The sequence below is a fragment of the Prinia subflava genome, chromosome 1 (genome assembly GCF_021018805.1).
Source record: "Prinia subflava isolate CZ2003 ecotype Zambia chromosome 1, Cam_Psub_1.2, whole genome shotgun sequence".
In the NCBI taxonomy this organism is placed as follows: Eukaryota; Metazoa; Chordata; class Aves; order Passeriformes; family Cisticolidae; genus Prinia; species Prinia subflava.
In genome coordinates, this window is record NC_086247.1 from 52,435,245 (window position 1) to 52,459,899 (window position 24,655).

At 38.0% G+C, this 24,655-nt stretch overlaps 1 protein-coding gene across 1 annotated transcript in view; it reads right to left on the reverse strand.

Moving 5' to 3' along the window:
* PIEZO2 (piezo type mechanosensitive ion channel component 2) overlaps window positions 1-24,655 on the reverse strand; it is a 287,153-nt gene that overhangs the window by 21,352 nt on the left and 241,146 nt on the right. The window contains exons 30-36 of the mRNA XM_063396709.1: window positions 24,234-24,355; window positions 23,329-23,400; window positions 19,162-19,265; window positions 14,563-14,671; window positions 12,837-12,905; window positions 9,461-9,627; window positions 7,598-7,773 (exon numbers count right to left, since the gene is read on the reverse strand). Coding sequence (XP_063252779.1) covers window positions 7,598-7,773; window positions 9,461-9,627; window positions 12,837-12,905; window positions 14,563-14,671; window positions 19,162-19,265; window positions 23,329-23,400; window positions 24,234-24,355 — 819 coding nt within the window. The remainder of the gene's footprint in view (window positions 1-7,597; window positions 7,774-9,460; window positions 9,628-12,836; window positions 12,906-14,562; window positions 14,672-19,161; window positions 19,266-23,328; window positions 23,401-24,233; window positions 24,356-24,655) is intronic.

Consider the following 24,655-nt stretch of genomic DNA (forward strand, 5'->3'; position numbering starts at 1 on the left):
TCCAGTCTGACCTTGAATGCTTCCAGGGATGCAACGTCCAGAACTTCTCTGGGCAACCTCTTCTAGTGTCTCACCACCCTCTGAATGAAAAATTTCTTTCTAATATCTAATCTAAACTTGCCCTCTTTTAATGTAAAGCCACTTCCCCTTGTCCTATCACTCCACACCCTGTAAAAAGTCCCTCTCCAGCTCTCTTGTAGCCATGTTTTAAATACTGGAAGTTCACTCTGTGGTTTCCCTGGAAACTTTTCTTCACCAGAATGAATAGCTCTATCAACCTGTCTCCATAGGAGGGGTGCTCCAGCCCTCTGATTACATTTGTGGCCCTCCTTCTCAAGTATTTTTTTTCCTCTCCCCTTGAACATCCCTCTTTCTCTCTTTAGTCACATTCCACTCTTTCTCCACAGGTTAGGCAACAGGCACTAACTCAGTGCCTTTGTTGGCTGCATATCCCCGTATCTCAACAGAGACAAAACAAGATTTCACACAGCTCCTATGAAATTAACAGGGCCATATTTTCACATAAACTATAATCTTTTAGAGAAAACTGGCATTGGCAAAGCCTTCTGGCACTACCATCTTCTGCCAAAATTAAAACTAAGTTTTCTTTTTTTTCTTTTACACTGCTTCCAAACTTATTGTGGCTATGTTAGATCACATTATTTGTACCAGAGGTTTAATTAGGCCATGTAGCACTTACAATGATGTGTGTTTGGAGGATTCACAGTAGCACTCATCCTGGTCAAAATGTACAAAATTATAGAATCCCACAGTTTCAAAACTGATTGACTCAAAAAAATAGTCAAACACTTTCAAAGTTGAAAAAAAATTAAGCAAAATTACATAAAATCTCTGATTCATAATATTTATTAAATGATTGAAACACTGCTTCCCAATGTCATGTAAATCCCTGGGGTTTGCCTGCTAAAAACTGTATGAACAGTTATGAACGGTTTTCTCTGGCACTGGATGTTAATATTATTTGCTGGTTTTTCATAGCTATTTCCCTTTCTTAATTCCAACACCTTACTGTAAATCAATGGTGATCAAAACATATTTCAAAATCTTTCCTATATGGAGAAAAATAAAAATTGAAAAACTGGCACAATGGTGCCTTACTTTCTAAAATTACACATCTCAGTCCATATTTAGGACAACTGATTAGCTGAGAAACTTAACTTCTAGCTTCCAGTTTAAGAACAAGCATCAACTCAGTAACTCTGAAAATAAGACAATTTTTTAGCTAAACAAATACAGACTTTAGCCTGTTTTTTACACCCAGCGTAATGTTATGGAACAACTTTAATAATACGTGAATTGAGGATGAAAACAAAACCCAAAAAACAGAACAAGAAGTGAAACAGCAAATGAATCCTAGATTATGATCCTGACTTTGAATCTCAAAACCGTGCCACAGCACAGAAGGGAGTAAAGCTTCCTGTAACCACGCTAACCACTCTGCACACCATGTGTCTGCAGACACAGACCCACATACACTGCAGTCAGAATAATGGTATGGGTAAAGGAGTGAACAAAGCATGCATGAGTTAAGCACCTTGACACTATACTGCCACTGTCAGCTGATGAGGAGGACATATCCATGCTCTGCATTTTACGAAGCCTAGGTCGAGCGCGCTCACTTGTTTTAGGAACAGAGTCTGGTCCATCTAAATCATCAAGGGTTGACTGCCTTGAGAACAGCATGGTTGCTTCAGTGTAGCAGCTACAGCAGCACAGTTATAGAGACAGTGTTAAATACAAATGGTATTACCATACACACAGTTCAGTAAACAAATATGCTCGCCATGCAGCTAAACACTGGCACAGAGAAACAAAGCTTCAGAGAGAAGATAAGGATTTGTTTAGAGTTACCAGGAAAACACATTTCTATGCACAGGTTAGACATGGTCAAATTCATACAGCAGCTACAGAAGGTCATCTATTCATTATTCAAGCAGATATGGAACCAGCATAGTGCTCTACATGCTTTTTAGGGGAACAGACTTATATACGTGAGCAGGTTTTATTTTGTTTGTTTACCCCTGAAATTTCCAGATTCCACAAGGATGTTTTGGGAAGGGACCTCCTTGGTACAAGTTCTGTTTTACTACTGATACACTGTGATGAACCTTTTTACACAGGTAAAAGCCAATTTCCTAAAAGGGCCCTTAAAACTGAGTAAGCGCATATTCCACAAATAGAAAAATAGCTGTCAGACATTGGCTAATCTTCTTTCCAAACCAAAGAGCCAAATCGGATATGTTACTTAGCCAGTAAATGCATGCCAAATATAACCTGCTCTGCATGGGATGGCTTTTATTTTGATATTTACTAGGAAGCCCTGATGATTCTCTCCAGAAGATTTCATTTATTTCAATCACAGCTTAAAAGTATTTCAAAATTGGTAACACGCACATCTTGAAATAAAGAACAGATATAATAAACCCTTATCTCCTTTCACTTATCAAATACAACAGGACACCAGAGATAGACACAATACATTAAGCATTCATGTGTAACTGGAGAAAAAAAGTGGATGAGTTATGAGAAAGAAAGTACATACTTAAATACAAGCATTTAACAGAGCAACAGGGAAAAAGCAAATACATTAATGACATATGGTAGGTAAAAAGAATATTTCTCCTGTAAAAATCTTCAACAAACACAGATGTCAATGAAATGAGTTGAGTGGACTGGTGTTTTAACACATGCAGTGACCTGCCTGAGCCTCTCAGATAAAAGGAAAAAAGAAAAGACCTCAAAATTCAGGATTTACACTCTACTTTTCTTCTTTTGACTCCATTTGTATTACACCTGAGCACTGGCAGCTGGGGATTTGCTTCCTTGGCAAGCATGATGTTTGTCCATGGGCACAGAGAATTGGGTAAGAGGTCAGAAAGGAAGGGCAATGGCATTTCCACGTTCCTTTGGTCTGCTAGCATGAAGTAAGAAAAACTCTGTTGGCATGAAGTTACAGTCTGCAACTATTGCCTCTTGGAAAATGGGGCGGAAAGAGCAAAATATGTGGAGAGAAGAAGCAGTTATTCTTAGGCCTACCCTCACTGATGATCTTTTTTGACTGAGGCTAAAAGCATACCTTGGCCTTTGAACAGAAGAAAAGAATCACCAAGATACCAAAGGTACTGTGAAATATTTTCCTTAATACTGCCTCAATGGCAGGGGCACCTCTGTCCCGCCAGTTCACTTGGCCAAAACCTCTTACAAGCCACTTCATTATTTCTGTGTGTGCACAAAGGCACACAAGGCCCTCCAGACAAAACCTGGAGGGCTGTCTGCGCAGTGAATGGTTTATGATAGGGCTCAGGTCTGTCCTGGAGGTGTGATTCAGCAGCACAGGGGAGATAGCCAGGCTGTTCTACCAGTGAGGTTTTGGTGCTAAAATATGGGAAGATGGCAGCAAGTAGACAACACAGTTTTGCAGATGACCTTTCTGTCTATTGCCTTTTATGTAGATGTTTTATGTAAGTGTCATTTGAGATCTCAAGGGCTCAGTTTATTCTTTTGAAGGGCAACACCTAATAATAAGGTGTTGAAGGATTTTAAATGCAGACATAGTTCAATGGGAACTGTCCAAGGGACTTAAGCACAGCAGCTGTTTACATTCACATGCCCTTTCATATATTTTCAATGGAAGAAACATATGCCAGCTGCCCTCCCAAACATGCCAGCTCTGACCTCGTTCCCAGAAAAATCAAAGGAAAAGCATCTATTAATCCCAATAGATAAAAACATTTGTCCAGACTAGTGCCTGCAGCATTTGGTTTAAAGCTGTTTTAAATGAAGAATGAATCATCAGAGTAATTACTGACTGAGCAGCTGCACTGTCTCCTTGAGTATCAGGAGATGTGTGCGAGTTGTCACCTGTAGCCCAGCCTGTGTATTCTTTATGTGGTTTAGGACCATGCTCCCAAATGTGGAGGGAATGAGAACACCAACAAAGTAGAAAGATTCACACTGAGCAAAGCTGATGTTGACTCAAGTCGTTGCCTATCACAGAAATTTGATCCAAGTATGTCTTCCTAAGTGAATTTTCTAATTTGTGTTGGAGACCCTGAAAGCATTAGCTTCTGAAATTCATTCAACAACTATGTATTTTAAATTGAATGCTCATTAAAAACCCTGAGTTCAAACATTTTATATGAAGTTGATCAAGTATCCATTTTAAATATGCATACATATATAGCAGAGAAGTTTTTATCATCAGTGAGTAGGAACATTTTAAGTTTATTACTTCCATTTCGCTAAACAAATGTACTCTTCACAAAGAGTTTTTCAGCTTAATGGGTGAATGGTGAATGACTTTTTTTTTTTTTTTTTTTTTTTCCTTTCTTTTTTTTTCTTTCTTTTTTTTTCTTTCTGTCCATCGGGTAATTACTGACTGGCGCTATCTGTATTGCTACATTCCCCAGGCGTCCAAGAAAAAAAATCCCAATCAATCTCTAACAAGACTGAGTCCTGAACTGGACTTTGATCCAGTCCAAACAGGGGCTCTCCTTTCATCCTTCCTTCTGCCTCCCTAGGCAAAATTACTTCTCCAGTACTCCCTGCTTCAAACCCCACTCTCCCTTCTAGTGAGGGAAGCACAGATAAAAGGTGGTGCTCCTAAACACCCTGAAAGGGATTCCCTCCTTTAGCTCCTGTAAAAGTCTACACAAAGACAGAGTGAGGAACTGAAAATGTTATTTGTGATGGCAAAAATACAATACAAACTGAACTGGATACAAAACCTTAGATAACCTGAAATCTGACCTAGGACCTGTGTGTAGCTGCTAGTTGTAGACAAAGCCCCAGACAGGCAGCCAACTAGTTTTAGTAAGTTCCCAATCATCTTACTGAAATTCAGTGGTTTTTAACCCTATAAACAGGTCATCAGTCAAATGGAAACAAACTGCAGCAAATGCTCTGCCATGCTAGATCCCAATCCCTTCTGGTGGTGTTCCTCAAAAAGCTTGGTAAAGGAACAGCATCAGTCCCTTCTCCGGGCCCATATGAACTTTGTGCTTTGCCTTTAGGATACATGAGAATATTTATACATGAAGAGAAACCAAACAAATACCCTATGAATACTTCATAGTTTCTACTGTGTAGAGAAATGACTGAGAATAAATGACAGCCCTACTAAAAGAAAAAAAACCACAAAGGACACTCTACACACAAGTCCTTTCAACAAGGAATGTTGTCCTTTATCCAGGCTAAGGACAACATTCCTTGACTGGACTAATGACTATGTCATTAAAAAAGAAATTTTCAGTTCAGGAGGGTTCTTCTCTTTGGCTATTCAGAGTTTACCCACACTAATTCCTATCCTGAGCACTGAGTATTATGTCATATTATAATGGAACAACTTCTGTGCTTCAGCATTTCTGTGTCCTTACCTGACTCAGGGACCTAATGACCACTAGATGATTTTGTCACTACAGAATTTTTAGTAGTGCAACCAAAGGATAACCGGAATAGAAACCCTCTGCTTCTTCCCAAAAGTTTTCCATTGCAACCTGAGATCCATGATCACAGGGATGCTTTAGATTTAATCATTCTCTTCTAATTTACAGGAAATCATTACTTTAAAATAGAAACTGCCACCTGCTCTTGTTTGGGCAATTAAAAAAAAATCAATCAATAAACTCATAAGAAGTTTAAAACATTTCACTTTTCTAAAAAACTATATAGGTACTTCTCTAATCCCTTGAAGAGATATGCAAAAGTGCCCCAATGGACAGATGGCATTATCATTCAATCAACAGACTCATTATTGCTTCCTCTATTATTATAGCAGATGTCCACAATTTGTAATACTCAGTGCAAGAATATTTGATTGTTCATTACCAGAAAGAGAATTTGAGATTAGAGAAATCAGTCATAACTCTTCCTTTGTTTATAAACCCTGTGAACTCTTTGAAGGAAATGGAGATGACAAATCCACATGAAAGATTTAACTTTTTCTGTTGCAAAGCATCACCATGGAATTCTCTGAGTTTGAAAAGAGATTTTAAATATAAACTTTTAAAGCAAGTGTTTTAAGCAGGGTGAAAAACGGGTGGTTATACTGAAAAAAAACCAAACCCAACAAAACACAATTTGAGGTCAACACTGGATACCATATCATTATAGAGGCAGAATCTATACATTAAAATTACAAGACTTGTTTTTCTTATTTATAATTAATTTTGGAATTGGCTTCCTTTTGTTTATGGTTATAGTTCCTGCTAATGATTGTACAGTACTTATAACTTCTATCTGTAGTAAATAGGGTTACCAAAAACTATTTAGTGAAAGCAGGACTTATATTACTATTCATTCTTTAGGTGAGACTGAACTTTGTGCAGTTAAAATCTGCCCTGCAGATATCAAACTGGGTCCAAGTGAGCTGGCAACAGAATTTGACTTTACATTTTTCTCACATCATCTGACTCCTGTAAAACTTTGAGACAAAACACAAAGGTGTTGCTCAGTTGGGCAACAAGCCACTGAGAAAGATTTGCTCAGGTTTGGTGTTTTTACTGGAATGAACCTTTCAAAGGCCAGTGCTCACTGAAGAGCAATTTCTGGATATTCCGTTGAAGCATAATACTCACAGGCAGTCTCTTACCCTTGCTTTTCAATACTATCAGAAAGGAAGACAACCCCTTGTTATTTTCAGTCTGCTGACATCTACTCCTATGTCATTAATAAAAGCTATGCATAATTTACTGTACACAGAAGTTTCTGATTTTGCTGGGAGTCTCAAACGCAATATGATACTGTCACAGTTCACAGAAGAATGGGACAAGCAGAAGGCCAGGGATTATGAAACAGCTGGATTTCCAAAGCCCTCCCTTCTCCCCCTCATCCCCAAATTCTGCAGTATCTTATAAGTCAAGAACTCCAGGGACATGGTGGGAACAGACTGCCTCTGTAAGAGAAGAAGTGAATGTGTGTGCCTCTATGTGCACGAAGCAGCAGGAGCAGGCAGTAATTTTGGCAAGGGACTTGAGGGCATCCGTTTTCAGAAAAGAATGAGGAAGGTGGTTTTCCTGAACTAGTTTGGGGATTTGATTAACAAACATGTAGCTCTGCTGGACTGTAATCATGGCAGCTGGGGAACCAGGCTCTACAGATGGTTTTTGCCCTGTGGATATGAAAGGGGATTTTGTTCTTTCAAATGCAGAACCTCTTTCAATGCAAAGCCTTTTCTGATTTGTGGAAAACAGACAACAATTTATTTTACAAAGACAGAATATTCACCGTGAATGATCCCTCCCCAAATTACATGTCTGAAATCCTAAACCATTATCACAGAAGCATCCTCAGCACCTCCATTTCTTTTCACAAGGAACAGAATATCAATGCCAATGAGTCCTAATTCTCGGGGAAACTAAAAGCAGCGGGGTAGTCATGCAGTGGAAAAGAAGTTAAGCCAACAAGTGAGTCCATCACTATAAAGGAATGGTAATATATAGTAATTTTCAGTATTAGGATGGCATGGACAAATCAAAAGGATTCAACATTAGAAAGTTCATCAGTTCTTAGACAATATCTAACATTACATCTACTGCATGATCTCTCTGTCTTTCACAGAATAAAATTAAATCAATACCTGGAGATGCTGTCATGAGATGCTGCTGAATCTAAACTGTCCATTCTTTCAGAGGCTTGCAAACCAGAAGCTTGAGTTGGATTTTTATCAATGGAGTCTAGTCCTGACTCCTCAGAAAGTTTCATCATATGGTTCTGGTAATACAAATGGATGCTCTCCCGTGTCGGAACATTGCCCTGTTTAAGAGAGAAGAGGTAGACACACATGGCCAGGGGGAGGTGTATTCTCTGAGGATGCAGTTTCTTCCGTCATTTGGCAAGTAACAGATTAAGGACTCTGCAAACACCTTCCTAGTAAACAGCAAACTCCCACCTTTTCAGAGTGCAAATCAGATTTTGATTCAACCTACCATGGCCCAAAGTGCTTGGTTTTCAAACAAAACTGGAGCAACCCACGTGGTTTCAGGCTACAATTAGCCACCACAACTCTGCAGATCCTTCAGCATGGGAATGAGGAGGAGACTGCACCCATGACTCAATCTGCACTCCAGCAACTTTTGATGGATCGCTTTTAGATAGCTTTACTGACTCTAGGAACAATTATTAGTGGCCAGTAGCAGAATTTTTAATCAGAAAAAAAGCTTGAGAAACAGTTCATGTACAAACTGATCTAGATTTTAATAATTAGTGTTCCAAAATAAAAACTTATTCATGAATTAGGGACACAGATAGAAAACCATGAAAAAATACACCTTTACTCTTTCTCTGTGACTTCATAATCAGGCAAATTCATGAAAGGATAGTTTTATTAACTGTCAGATCAGATTTGAGCAGAGAATCAATCTTTCTGGCTGTGATATTGTAATCAGAATTTTAAAGGTGTATCAAAGGAATAAAACTGAGAATTTTCTGGTTTTAGGCAGAAACACATCCAACTCATTTCACTAGTGCTTGCATTGACTTCCGCTGATACATTGAGAGGGGAGATTGCTATCCTTGAGCAGCAATTTTTCTAACTTATAATGAAGCCTTACGCAAGGACTTTTTCCAGCTAACAAAAGTAGTCTAAAATATTGCCTGTATTTCCTTCACTAATTATTATAGTTTCCAGTACTTCAACTCTGATCCTCTACAGTATCCTAAAACTACAATACTCAAAATCTGATGTTTTGTGAAAAAAAAAATCTTAAGAACAAAATTTGACACTCAGGTTTTTAATTAGATATGTCTGTGTACACGCTTGTGTAATTAGCTGTGTGTGTGTTGCTTCTGCAGTGGTAAATGTTGGTGCCATTATGAATCCTGACCCTGAAATGATGGCACAAGTTACATTCTAGCTCCACTGCAGGCCTAAAGGATAAGAGTTGTATCATCTACTTGCATTTGGAAGATCTAAATACATTCCTAGTTACACTAACAACATTAAGCTCTGCTAATAACGGGGTTTGCTAATATACAGCTAGCTTGTGAAGGACCACATAGCTCCATTCTCACTGAAGAAATATATGCCTGGATGTTGTCAGACATTTCCAGTGCAAGCTGATCTACAAGAAGAGTGAAATATGCAAACTGAGGTAGTTTTTGAGCTGTTTAAAATGCCAGCCTTTTCCTACCTTCTTGAATCTATTGTGTCCCTTCAGAACCACACTAGACTACAGAAGTCTTTCAGCCAAAACCTTACATCAGCCTCTTAAAGAATTATTTTTTCCCGACTTGTTTTGTGTCCAAGTAATAAATCAAATAATTTATTATTTAAGCATTAATAAACCAGCAAGCAGCAAGAAAAGTCTAGACTTATGTTTAAAATGCATGTGTATGTGAGATTTTCATAATTCTCCTCATTGCTGTGATCCGAAAAGACAGCCCTTCATTTTTCACCAGGCTGGAAATGGCATTAGCAGACAGAAAAGAGTGAAGGCGTCACCTTCTTAATCTCCCTGGTGAGCATGCAGCGCTCGATCCGGAGCACGGTGGAGATATCGATGTGCTCTCTGGAGATGGAGTTTAGCCAAGCTGTGAAACTGTCCAGCGTTGCCAAGAAAAGGACCCAAGTAAACTTCAGGATATTAAATATCCTCTTGATGATGTTATCTAAGGGAGGGCAAAAGCAACAGAGAGTTAATGAACACAAATATCTTTTACTTTACTTTTGCCTGGAGTTAGATTCATTTTTCTTTTATTGTCTACTAATAATAATCCAGGCTGCGAAACCCTGTCATACTAAGGAATCTTTGAAGATGGCTGGAGGCCTTCTGGCTGTCTGGACCATTTTCCTGACTGTGTGCCTAGGCTTATCATCTGGAATCCCTTTTCCACCCTCTAAGTCCTTGGTCCTGCAACTGTTACTCAAATAAAGAGTTCCTGATTTTAGAGGGACACTGCATGCACAGGTCTGTGAAATGAAACCCAAGGATTTGAGCATCTCCTGAGAGTATTAAACATCCCCAGGTCCTGTGATCTGAACAAGTGCCCAATCAGTGTGTTGAGCTGAACCAATTCTGTGTCTAATTACTTGTGAGTGTTTCTCTCTGCACAGACTTTGCCTTTTGTGCTTGAACATCTCTAAGATGAATTTTAAAGTCTAAACTGCATAAACAGTCTTTGAATCTGACCTCACATCACTTTGAATCATACTTCTCTGTATTTACTGTTTTCAAAGCCTCTGTTTATCTAAGTAGGCTGCACTGCGCCATCAATGATTTCAGATCAACAAGCACAATTAGGACAAATAATCATTTATATAAGTTTGTTCTTGCACCATTTTGGCAAAACAGTACACTTTCCCATGAATAAGGCTTATGGGTATATACCAGCAATAGTAGCTTTATTTTACTCAACACATCTCTCTCAAGTTACTTTCTCATTTCAGTAGTTCATTTATCATTAATAATGGTATTTCTCACCCTAAAAGCAGCACTTTCAACTTATTTTTTATCCACTCCCAAACATGAACACCACTCTAGAGTTCTCGTTTAGTACTGCAAGTGTTCAAGACCAGGCTGGATGGGGCTCTGAACAATCTGGTCTAGCAGAAGGTGTCCCTGCCCATGGCAGGAGGGCTGGAACAAGATGATCTTTAAAATCCCTTCCAACACAAGCCATTCCATGATTCCATGAATCTATGAAATACTAAAGTTTTCTTTCCAATAGCCAGTTCTAGAGCTAGTTGTCCCTGCTAGGTTCCAAAGCCCAGAGCACGGGGTGTAAAGATGAATTTTTGATTAAGCAGCCTAGAAATTGAAAACTGTCAATAATCTGCCATGCATGGTGCTCTCAACAACCTCACTTCTTAGCTGTACCACAAGAAGGCATGCAGAACTCTGCAGAATGAGTGCACAGCTCCTTACAAAGACTGCAAAAGGAAAGTTATAATAAACAGAAGATTTCCCTGAACAGGCAGAGTTGTTGCATGCACATTTATGTGTAGAGAAACTATGGGAAGAAGTCCTTAGTGGTACTTTCCTGGAAAGTGGGTGCTGAAGTAGCACTATGTCCCCTTTACCTGAGCAATGCCATGGAGCTGGTCTGCTAGCACTGAGCATAAGAGCATTTAGCAACCTTCACTTGGTCATATAATTATTTCAATAATATTTTGCCATATTTTCCAGCCTTTTCTATGTCATTTAGAATTGGAAGTATTTTTATGAGCTATCCACTTCAATTTTATTCATGCAATGTTCAGATCTTGAAACTGAGGAAATCCTGCCATTAAAAACTAAATGTAAAGCTGTTTCTACTTCAAGGACCATCCATTACCTTTGAATTCCAGACAATATTATGAGTAGATGAAAAGAGAACAGCACACATACACAGAAATATATAGCATATATTCTTAACCCACACTCTTCCTCTCCAATATGTAACTTCTGCTATTGACTTCAGGAGAAGTCACTGCTCTCAGGTTAAAATTATTTTTATTATTGACCATCACTGACCTGGCATAGTCTCAGCATAGTGCCAAGTACTTCCAGTCTAATCTGAAAGGTCATTTTCTCCCTGGTGTTTTAGCATACATATTTAATGACACTGTCGCTGTTCTGGCACATTTGCTGTTCTTCAAAATCTTTAAAAACATAATATTTTGGGGATCAATTGCATCTAATCATCTTCAGAAAGGGAAAAAATACTTTGTGCAGAGAAAGCTTCTCTCTGCCTGATAGTATGAGATAGGATTCAGTATAAGGTTACTAATGATACCAATGATTTATTACTAATTACTGGCTAATTTTTCTAGGCACCTTCTTCAACAAATTTTAACTAGGAACAGCCAAAGTATTTCAACACTTGAATTTATAAAGCACTTTAAATTTATTATATCCAATATAGATTAATTATAAAGCTTCACTTTTTCCCCCTAACTCCTGTGTACCACCAACAGTACCTCCCTAGAGATGCAATTGTGTGGTTCACTTCAGTGTTTTAAGACAGATAACTGCACTGCCAGTAAGTAACAAATAAAAAAACCCACCAACCCCCCTCCCACCCCATTCTCATAGCAATGCAGCTCATTTATTTGAGACCACTGCTCTTGTGAGATAGAAATCATATCTCCTACATCCTTTTAGCCTCTTCAACCCTGTAAGTTACTCAGGGACACAATGCTAACTGGAACTGTGAGAAACAATTTTATATAGAGAAAAAACCCCACTTTTGTTGATAGTGTCACTCAAGGTAAGCCATGATGAAGATTGACTTAAAAGAAGAGCCTGTTTTCTTTGTTTACTCCAGTTAAAAACAAGGAGCCAAGCTTGGATTTATGATTTGTTAAATCTCTTTGTAGGAAACCTTTGAATGTGGGCAAGATCCTGAAAACTGCTGGCATTTCTTCTGTTGTACAGAATTGCCCTAAGTCTGATTTTGAATGACAACATGTAAGATCAGGAACATAGAATTTTTTTACAGGTGATTACTGTGCCTTGTTGAATGGATAAGTACCAAGAAAAGCATGATACTAACCTTGCTAAAACATACTCAAAATCAGTGGGGGTTTTAACACAGGGCTGTGTGCAATCAGGTCTGGAATCCTAGCTTAACTTGTTCTGTAAGTACAATACATAGCAGTGATCAAGTCTGAGCTGGCAGCTGTATTTACTAAAGTATTTAGAGAGGAGTGGAGCAGATAATAGTCCAGAACTAGAAGCTCCTATGCTCAAGGCTTGTAAATCTTGCAATAAAAAATCTGACAGTAGTTAGGAAGCTCTTACTGCATCAGTCAGAGTGGATCACTGCAGTTCTGTCTCTGTGACAGGTCATTGGTCACAATTGCATTTTAACAGCAGAGAAATCCTCTGCCTTCATACCTGGTCCATCAGATTTCTTTTTGACAGGTTCCTCTTCGCTGTCCTCACAGTCCGCCTCACTGCCACCTCCTGCAAACAACAGCAGACCAGTGAGTGTTACACCTACAGAAGTGCTGCTGTCAATGCCATTCAAGCTAGAAAATGCTAGTTACTAAGCAGCAGTGACTAGTTCCTCACCTACCACTATAACAGAAGGCATATTTCCATTTCCAAAGCATTCAAGTGAAAGGAAGGGACAACCTTGTCAGTAAAGGTGTTCATGGATGACCATCCCTCTCTTGTAATTTGCAGTGATGTTTTCTTACTAGATAGGCTGCTGAGTGAGATCATCTGTTCGTGTAAGCCCAGATATTTTCTCAGTCACTCCTTAGCCACACTCAGCAGTCTCACCTTCTGCTGACTCACACTTGAGCTCATTTCTTCATCTCCTGCAAAGGGCAACCTGAGCAGTGCTCTGATCTTTTCCTGCCTCTGGCCCACCAAGGCTGAAGGAGTTGAGTGGGACCTTCAGGCTGACATGAAGCAGCAGAGTGGTTTTGACACCACTAAATGCATTTATTTAGGCCTATAGCAGAAGACTGTTGTGGATTCACAGGCAGAAATGAAGGGCAAAAAAGTAATCATCCTTCTATCTAATGCTCAATAAATGCAGCTACAGTTTCAGTGACAGAAACCAAATTATACAACTTCTTTCTGACAGGTGAAGATGCTGAACAAATGAAATATCTAGCTGATTAAGGCTGTTTAAGCCCCTCTTTTCCCCACCTACATTGAACAGAAAAGCTTTTGAATTTCTATTTTCTAGCTAAAAGTGGGGGGAAAGTTCAAGATATATAAACCACCTATAAATCAGTGTTTTTTTTCAGAGGTATAAATGATTTTACACTGCCATTAAAGCACAATCAACATTTGTATGTTTTCCTTTTGCTATCTACTGAATTTAGGGGGTTGTGGATATTTGGGGTCCTTAGTGACTGCAACATGGAAAGTGAAAAACCTTTCTTTATATTCTTCTTCACATATCAACTCAAGCTTCTTTAGGGAACAGGATAGGACTTGTGGCCAAAATAAATATGTTGATATTAGATTTTTTTTCACAACTCCACTTGAACTACAGCTGTTTGGGAATGCCCTCATGAAATAGTTCTTCAACACCTTTCCCTGGGAATACACATAACTTTACCATTGAAAGGAGTGACTGATAAACTCTAGAAATGCCAGGACAGAAAGAAAATCTCCTTTGTAGGAGATAAGGGAGTGAAAGGGTAATGTCCTCTCTCTGCCTCATTCTGGCCAAACACCTGGAATTTACACTCCTATCTTCTGGAGAAATGCTGTTAAGTAATAGGTTATTTGCTTTATAAAGTTATGTCTTTACAATTTACTATTGCAAGTACTCCCACAAATGTTTTCACATAGCTGATGTTTTCTGCAATGTGTTCAATCTTCCTGCTTACCAGAAGTTCTGGGCAATTCCTGCAACTCCATTTCTTGCAAGTTCCCTTTTGCCTCCCTCAAAGTGTGCTATGCAGAACAGAAGGACATGGCTATGGCTGACCTTGCCTTGGGTTGGTGCAGGAGAAGAGCACCAGCCAAAGTTAACTAATTTTTTCACTTCCTAGCCAGCACTGAGAGCCCTTATCCTCTAAACCTCCTCTGCCTTTCACAACCAGAACAACAGGCAAGAGTTAATATTGTGGTTTTTAAAATGGAGAAGGTTACCTACCATCCCCAGATCCTTTTCGCCTTCGCTTCTCTTTCCCGAAACTTTTCTTCTCTTTGCGCCTCTGTCGTAGAGCTGTTTTAGGGTCAGTTATCCAGGCTTGATAAACAAACTGGAAGGAAAAAAAATCTCATTTATATCGAGGTTCCTCAAGTTCTAAAAGGAAGCCATAGAATAAACCACAAGCACTACATAGTTTGAGTAAATGCATTCAGGCCTGTGGGGGCAAGGAAATATTTTCAATCCTAAATCAAACACCTCCCCTGCAGATCTGCTGAGTTTTCGTGTACTATGTTTGTAAGTGTAAAAACAAATGTGAAAATACTTGTGGGTGACCCAAGTTTCATTAGAACCCACAAAAATTCATGCTCTGAACTTTGTGAATTAATACCTTTTTGTGCATATGGGCTACCTTGTCTGAATCTCTCAATTCTGTATTTCTGTTTTATCATTTTACAGGCAAGATGCAGAGCAAAGAAAAGTTTCAGAGAAAGTCCTGCAATTACCTGTACAGGTAGCTGTATTTTTCACAGCTTAGATATTTTTCCCCCTCTGTAGGTCCCAGTATAATGTTTACAGATTTGTTATCTATACACAGTCCCAAAACTGGCAGCCAGGAATTCCTCACATTGCTTCCTGATTTTAACAATGCCTTTCTTTGTTGTTTCAGATAAGTCACTTATGAATCAATCCTTCTGCTACTGTTTTTCTAGTTCTAAAATGAAGACAATAATACTTACCTATTTATGCAGGATATTTTATGGGACAAAATCCTGCTCACAGCACTCACGCAGATCAACAGTTTGTTGACCTGTGTGACTGCATGAAGCATGGAATTGGTTCAGACTATTTATAAATTATATAGAAGTGGGGGTAAAAAAAGAAAAGTAAAAAAGGTCACTGAAAAATAACTTTTTAAAATAGCTCTGCTTTAGCTGTGAAGGAAGGTTACAGAAGAAAAGTAACAAAACTCATATCTTTTATCCCTACATGATATATCATGTATTTCAATATTGGAAACTAAAGTAACTTTTAACACAAAAGGTGCTCTTTTGCTAATTTAAAGGTTTTCATTGAAAAATGGTAATTATCTTCAATTGTCTTCTAAGCAACACAGGCCACTAACAGACAGGGCAGGGAAGCACACAGATGCAGGCAAGAGGCTGAAAAAGCACACCAACAAAACAGCTCAGTCTAACTAATTCACAGCACAAACATGCAGATGATGACAACAACACACGTGTATCTCAGTGAAGCTGGAATTGCCCCTCATAGGACAGAATAGTAGAATTTCTATTTGGTTTATTTATATTTTTAGATTTTTCCTATGCATATCTCTTTGGAACATTTAAAGTATTCTTTTTAAACTATTAAACTGACATTAAATTAATTTAAAAGGGAAAATTACTTTGTTTTGCTTTCTGAAAGTGTATGGCCATGGAGAGGAAATTATTCTGATACTGTTGAAAAGAAGATCCTCTTGCAAATCTCTCAAAGCCTATACATCTATTTTTATATGCCTGAGTTGTTAAAAACAAGCACCACATGAGAAAATGTATGGGATCAGAGGCCCTGTTTTCCCTTTGCTTTGTAGCATGTGTTTTCTAATGCAGGTGATCTGGCGGAATGGTGATACTTAAACGAGCTAACACGTATTACTTTACCGGGAGTCAGAAACTGCCAACATCTTCTATTGTCATTTAACTGTGAAAGTGTACACTAGCCACAATTGTAGGGTGAGTGAAGAAATTAGAGCTAAAAGGCAGACTCGGAAGGGGGTAGAAAATTAGAATAAAGAAAGGGAATTTGATTTATAAATTTAATGTAACTACCTATGCTAAGCAGGGGGTATTTTAAGAGCATTTAGGGTGCATATTAGTTTAGATCTCTACCACGGCACAAACTTCCAATTTAGTGTCTATCAGGCTTTGGAGCTGGTATTCTTAATCTGTGACATTCACTCTTACAAAAGTCATGTTACATATGGAGTGGAAAATGATACAATGCCCAAAGTCAGGAAATGCTAAATGTATTCAAGCAGGACAAGAGAGTAGATGCACAAATCTTTTTAGTGATGATAAAGGCCAGAAGAGTAAAGAGATAAAAAAGGGTTTAGAGCAGAACGTGTGTTTAACAAACCTTTCACCAGCTTTCTGAGATCAACTACCACCATGTCCATAAGATACATGCAACTTGATGTGACCATCTTGTAAATCAATATCAAAAGAAAAATAAGAATTTGGGTCTGCATTTTCTCTCTGGGGTTACATGTAAAGAAAAGATAGACCACTTGCTTGTAATTTGACCACTCCAAAATTATGAAATGCATTACATTTACTAGAAATGAAACTTAAGCTGTCATAATTTTTTTAAAATTAATTCATATAAGAGGAAAAATGCAGATGAGGATAGAGGTATATATATCTATACACTACATCAGGAACTATGGGGTGGGTCACATACTGAGCATTTGCAAAATGTCAAGTACCTTTGCTGCTTTGATTAAATACTGAAGAATAGTTTTGGGTAGTTTAATGATAGACTTTGGTAAGGCTAAAATGGCTGAAGCAAATTTTCCAATAGCTCTCTATAAAGAAGGACAAAGCAAGAGTAGTTAGTAGAAAAGCAGAAAATATTAATAAAAAGGATCTCTAATTACTGTATCTAGAATATTAAGAACAAATTTGCATTCATAAACCTCAATATGAGAAAAACATCATTTATGCTGTTCACATTAAAATTTCAATAATATGACTCTTAACTGCATGCATTCTCTAATATTTAAAATCTCCAAGTTAACCCTTGAAGGGACTACTACACACAATTTATACTGAAAGAAAGATCATACATTCAAATAATTCTTTAACAGAATCTACAACAAAGTTCACTTGGCTAGTATTTTTACTAAGACCTTGTGCATGATGATGGAAGGTGAAGAAAGTATGATGACCACAGGATGAACAAACTTTTTATGAAGAAAACCAGTTTTCTGTTTTATACAAGTCTCTGCTTATATAAAGCCATCCAGCATCTTCATATTGCACACACTGCAGAACAGGCCACCCATCCAGGACATCTGACCAAATTTTGAAACAATGAACAGATCCTCCATCCTCAAACCAACAGTTTCAGGATTGAGATGAATAAAAAACCTTATTAACTTCTTCTTAACTTCTGACCTCAGATTTAGAACTCTTTAACTGAGTGCTTGGCACCAGCACATCTGAACAAAATGCTGTCACCTTTTTTTTTTTTTAAATCAGCAGAAACAAGCATGCAAACTTTCCTCTATACCTGCATGAACACCAGAAAAAAAATGACATGGAAAGTCATGAGCCATTTCTATGGTCCAAGGTAATTTAAATGCAAAATATATTAAAAAATAGTGCAATATTAGAAAACGAAATTTAATTATTACATTATTTTGATCTAGATTTGTTTTGCCCTTATTAAGATCAGGTTTGGTTTTTTTTCATGTCATTACCATGCAGGCAGTCTAACAAATGCAACCAACTGGCAATGTAATGTATCATTAGTATATAAACCAAAGGCACATATTGTTAATGAATTATATCAAACATTTCTTCATGTAATTCAGTAATGTTGACTGGGAAGCCTTGTTTAAAAGGTTTTGGCTTAGGGAATAGAAAAGCATGGAGGCAGTTTCTTGCTCTTGCTTGGGTTGAATGTTCCACAATTCACCAGTTCTGCAGTGATGTGAGATTGCATCTGGATGGGAATACTCAGCTGGAAAAAGCTGCTTCTTTGATTAAGCTTTTGAAGTTACAGACCTGAAAAGTTTCTGCAGCATTTCCAAAAAATCCTTCCACAAGTGAAACTTTAACCTTATAAAAGCAAAAGCAATCCTAGATGCGAATGTATTTCACTAACTTCTTCACGCATGTTCCTCATTTAAGCCACTGCATTCAGTATCTGATATTGTCTAACACCAGCCAGTCCACATGGATAGGAAACCTCAGATATCTTTTTAACATTACAATATCCTCCTACATCAGCACAGCCTGGCTCTAAAAATGCAAATATATTAGTTAACATGCCCTGAAAATGAAAGAAAAGAAATGGATGTAGTCTCCTTTTGCAATTTTAAATGTTAAGCTCTTTCTAACCCAAGGATATATTTCTCTGGTCCAGTAGGTTCAATGATTTTTTAAAATTAAGTATTTATTCTTTTCTGTGAAAACATGCTTATTTTGGGGATAATTTCTTCATGGAGGAGACAACATCTCCTCAAACCTGAAAAACCACTGGAGGCATTGCACAGTGGCATCAGAGGCAAGTCAGCTTCCTCAACTGTCTTTATTGCAATGCAGAAAAAGGTAAAGCTTGGGTTCTTAACCTTTGTTTTTTGCATTTTTGTTATCTTCAGCATAAGTGAATAAAGATATGACTCTAGTCTAATTTCGGTAAGAATTTGGCAAAGCGTAAGGCAAACTTCCATTTTAAATTAGCATGAAATTTATTTTCTAATACTTTTCAGGACCACTTTAGAGGAACTGGCAGCTTTAACTTATGTGCCTGTGTTATGAGAAAGGTACATTTTTTTTCCAGATGTCAACGAGATAGCAAATTACCATAAAGTACCTGAAATGCAGATTTTTTTCGAGGCTCTTCCTCTTCTTTTTTTTCCTCTTCCTCTTCCTCTTCACTATCCGTCTCAAACAAATAATAATTTCCACTTCTGACCACTACGTGAAACAAAATATTTTCTTACTTTTCTGGAAAGTTCTATCCTCAACTCCCCCAAGACCTATGAACAGGTAGCCAGTCATTTAAAAATTCATAACCAGGAGAGGTGAAAACAGAGAAGAAGCAAGAGATGAAAAGGTCTCAGGCCTTTTATTTGATGTTAGTCTGCAATACTTTGGGCATGAATAAGAACTACACAGGAACTAAGGAAAGCATCCCTATAAGAAGAAAATGTAAAGAAAATGATGTGTGTCAAGTTACAATGTTACATTTTTAGAAAAAAATGACAATTAAGTCTAAATTTATTGGGGACTTGCAATTATTTTAGGGAGTAAAAAAAGCCCAGCAGGTAAGTAAATTAACTTACATAACAGTACCACTGGACAAAAAATACAGAATATCTCTTTAAAACACTGAGGCAATCCTTAAACTAGTCAGTGGGATGGTATTAATTTGATGAGGTAATGGAAAACCTTGGCTTGTTTAAAACAAATCATTCGGATTCTATTAACATGATTGCAAATGAGTTTCAATTTTTTGCCCATGGATTCAGAAAGATTCTGAAACCTTGATACAGCATAGGTACACAGTGATTAAGCTAGGCCTTATATCCTTGAACAGAAGCAATGTTTTTATTTCTCAGATGGCAACAGGCCTACATGAACAAACAAGGGAAACAAAAGAAATAAAAATAAGGTAATGAGCAAGAGAAAAATAAAAATCATGGCATTACATTCAGCAGTGAAAACTGGTAATTAATTTCCACATTTAAGCTGAAATATTTGAAAGAACAGTGACTTAGATGAAAATTTACAAAATCTGGATATATGGAGCAATACATATCTATATAAAATGATATCTATCCATCATTACATGACCCTGGAAAAGAAACAGTTGTAATTCAATCATACCTTGAATTCTACACAGATCATGTGCACAGATGACCACATGTAACTACTTACAAACCTCAGGGTAAGGCTGTGAAATTTGCCAGAATTGATCTTTGGATTGTAACTTTGCCATCTAAAACTCCCTCACAGAGGGAATTTTGTGCCTCATGTGCCCACCTATGATTTTTAGCATCAGTGAGTGCCCTGCAGAGGGACAGAAAGTCCACTTCAGCTGTTCTAATTGTTTCACTGAGGTGAAAATAAAGTTTGGAAATTTCCTGGATGAAACAAATGAAGTTTTTGGTGCTGAGCCTTCCACGAAGGCCTATTTAAAATGTGCTGAAGAGATGAAAGTATTTTAAGAGCCAGCAGTCTGCAGTTCTCTTTCTCAAAAAGGTATCTTGTAGTCAGTCGGAAATTGCCAATGCAGAGGATCAGCTGGGTAAAGACTGATGTTAGAGAAAACCTCTATGGCAGTGCAGCTCTGTAAAAGCTCAGAGTAGCACTCAGTCAGGCTTGGAATGCCTGATCTGCAAGCAAATAAATTTACATTGATCTCCCTACAAAATTTTTAGGTTAAAGTGTAACTGAGGGGACACTCCAATGTAGCAGTTACATCCCTTTTACAGCTCAAGAAAGAGGTATGATTGAATAGCAATAATGCATTCCTGCACACATCAAAATGGAGCAAGTGGCGTGCCAGTCACCTACAAGGTGTCCTGATGAGACCAAGTTTTACTAGTAACACAACTCGTGGCCAGACTGGACTTGGGAGACCCCTCTTGTACTGCAAAATGTGGTGGCTTCCTCCTACTGGGAAAAGGGACATACAGGCTGTTCTCATGGGATGAGATGGAAGAGGAAGAAGAGGATCCATGCAGGAGAAAGCATGATCTCATCATCTGCTTGTGCCCAGAGGGAAAGAGCTCCCCAGGACAGCTGCAGTCACCCCCTTTGCACTACATCAGACACAACTGTGTGACCCAGGAGAATCTAAGCCTGGGGTCCTAACTCCTGATGATCTTTGTGGGGCTTCAAAAAATAATCCACAAGCACAGGAGGAACCACACCTCCCTGCAAGGGAGATTGTGAGTGACTGTCAGTGAGGAAATCCTCACTGATGTTTCTTATCTGTTCTACTCACACCCAAATTCATGATTGTTTTAATTGCTATGATATACAAAATGAAGTCTCTCTCTGCACATAAAATCATAGAAAGTGATATAAAAATAGCAATAAAAATCAGAATTAAAAACTTCAAGCTTGAGTGACTTCAATGTGTGCATATGTACACCCATAAACCCATTTACTGAGATGAGAGCCACAAGCTGCAGAATGCTGCAGTTACAGCTGTGTTCCAGAAAGAATGAGTGGGGAATATCAGTCTATTCCCAGTCTGCATGCCTGTGAACACCTACTGTCAATGCCTTGTTTCACTGACTGGGGATGCAAGCCACGTGGCAGGCAACTGCTGGTTGTAGGGTCAGGGTCTGTGATGTTTCCCACAAGGTTTTGCATTATTGCAGCAAATAATTTCAAGAATGCTCAATATTTAAACACCAAAATGCAACTTGCCATCTAAGAACATTAAATAATGAGGATGAAATAAGTAAAAGCCAAAGTCAATATGTCTCTGTGCAATTCTTCTTACTACAAAGCCACTGGTGAATAAACAAGAGACCATATCCCATTCCTTCAAAATCATCATAGCTTGAAATTCTATAGAAAAAACTCACAAATTATAGTTTTTATCTGTTTTATCATTGTTGTTCTAATGAAATTACAGGACAAGAATTTTATTTTCATAAGGCTTTTGAAAAGGATAGGTCTCTCTAAAGTGGCAGTGTGCCCTTTAGAAAAACAAAAATAGAGGCACAGTTTACTTGTGACTTGATAGAAATCAAGATACCGTGTTCTGGTAAACACTGCTGGCAAACATACGTCTGCTGAAGTTATAAATAAATACACAGGTAAATGAAGCAGTATATAGATGTGTAAAATTATGACTTGGAGTAGCTGTTAAAACTAAATGACCAAACACAATACAGGCATTCATATTTTAATGGCATGAAGTTGGGGGTGGTTTAAGTTGAATATCAGGAAGAAGTTTGGGGAGGTTGGGCACTGGAGCAGGCTCCCCAGGGCGGTGGTCACAGCCCCCTGCCTGACAGAGTTCAAGAAGCATTTGGACAGTGCTCTCAGGCACACGGTGTGACTCTTTGGGGTGATCCTGTGCAGGGTCAGGAGCTGGACTGGATGATCCTGATGGGTCCCTTTCAACTCAGCACATTTTGTGATTCTGTGATTTAACTCTGATTAGTGCCCTTCATTTAAGTATTTTTTCACATCTTCAGAGTTTACTTAACAGCTCATGTCTGATTTTATTCAACAAACATCCAACTGAAGGACATCTGATTTGAGATTGCAGCCTACTCAGCTTTCCTGTTCTACCTAATCCTTAATGTAGCAAAGAAGTCTATCATGTGACTGGACTGGACTACAAACAAATTAAAATATCATAATGCACCAATTATATGAGTGACACATGCTAACAGTTTTTTGTGCACAAGGCTAGACATAGTTTTGCTCTCAGGTAAATCCAAAAAAAATTGGAAATAGCAAAACAACTGGCATCAACAACACATTAAAGTGTCATCAGAGAGATGGAGCTGAGCTCTACACAGCCTAGTTCTGGGAGTAGCCTTCCTGCCTTACTCAGATTTATACAGTTGGGACTAGAATGACTGATGAACTATAAAAAAGATGTATGATTTGTGTATATGGAAAGAAATAATGAATAATCCTAGAATGCATTGGCAAACTTTCACACTCGCATTTTTAAAGACATTGAGCTCTGCAGTATTGGGGAGTTGAAATCTTTGAGGGTCAAGACAGATTATTCTCTGCACATTTATCTGATTTGATATTTTTCTAAGAATGCTCAAATTATCCTGAGCTAGCTATGCTTCCAACATACAGAAGTTCAAAATATAGTTAAATTCTTTGAAGACTGGAAAATAGAAATCACTTTTTGAAAAAAAACCCCAAGCCTTCTATCAAGTCACAATCACAAAATCAGGCATAAAACAAACAGGCAATGAGAATGCCTTCATTCTGGTCAAGGATATAAGGGTTAAATCCAGATATTTGTAAGAGGATTGAGAAAACCTACTGGAAGCATGATCAACCCAAGGCCGCCACCACAGCTTTTTTTTGCCCTTGGCTTTCTCTTTGTCTGCATCTCCTAAAATAAAATATGTTCAAATATTAATTTTACAAAATGAGAAACATATTTCTTACACTGATTAATAATTTTTAATTTGTCTCAAAAGAGCTAGAATTTCATGAGCACATCAGATGTCAGGTCTACTGAGTATATTTAATATTAAAATAATTCAAAACCATGACCACTAAGCAGAAATACTCTGGTTTATGCAGTAGTTAAAACAGCATTCCACTCTTAAACAGCTACAAAGTTAGGTTTTGTGTTTTAAAACATACTGTCACAGTTGACTGTAATTTAAGGAGGAAGAAAATTTCCCTCCTCCCAAGTCCCTTTACATTTCAGGATCCAAAATTTTTTAAACCCAGCAAGTGCTGATCCCAGGTCAATGCTGGAAATGTGGCACTAGATAGGTATGATTTATCTGTTGCCATGATTTTAAATAACATTGAAAAGCACTCAAACATTTCAGTGACTGAAAAAAAAAATCCAGAACAGTATCCAGAAAACATTGCTGAAAAAATGTTGGTGCTACCTATTTGTAAAACTGTGGTTTATAGATAATGATTTTTATAAAAAAAAAAAAAAAAACCCACCTCTGACTCTTTTCAGCTCTTTGCCAACAGCCTGAAGTTAACCAAAAGTATCCTCAAAGCAAACCGTTTTCTCTAAACCTAGTTAAAGTACATAACATAGATCTTTTTGGGCTGAATTGAGTCTGAAACTGATACTCAGCCAGCAATGTTGCTGCATGCTGGCAGTTTTCAAGAACAATTTATCCCTTGTCCAACTAGCAGGTCTATCAGATCCTTAGCGCTCAACTGCAAATATGGTACAGGAGTAGCTAATGGTACCTTCATCATCTTCTTCAGAAACCTTCCGAACCTCTGGCCCCTCTGAGGACTCCTGGTTCATGCTTAGCATCCTCTCTTTACCCTTCTTGTACTTTTGCTGCCTGGCTTTGATGCGATCCATCCTAGCAAAAGGAAGAATCTTATTAGATTTACCCTTCACCCACCCTGGAAAACAAGTGTTAAACACAAACACACACACACACACAAACACACACACACTCTGCAACACTTCTAAGGGAAATATTCCACACTGCTGTTAAACAGAAGGAATTACATTGCTCTGAAGCAGCTAGCTGGAAGGACCAAGCATAGATGTTCACTCTGTGGCCAGTGAGAGCTTGGCTCCCTGCTAGCACAACTGCTTTGCTTACTCCTACTCAGCTTTTTATTTAAAATTGAAAGAATCATGTCAGGAGTTACAA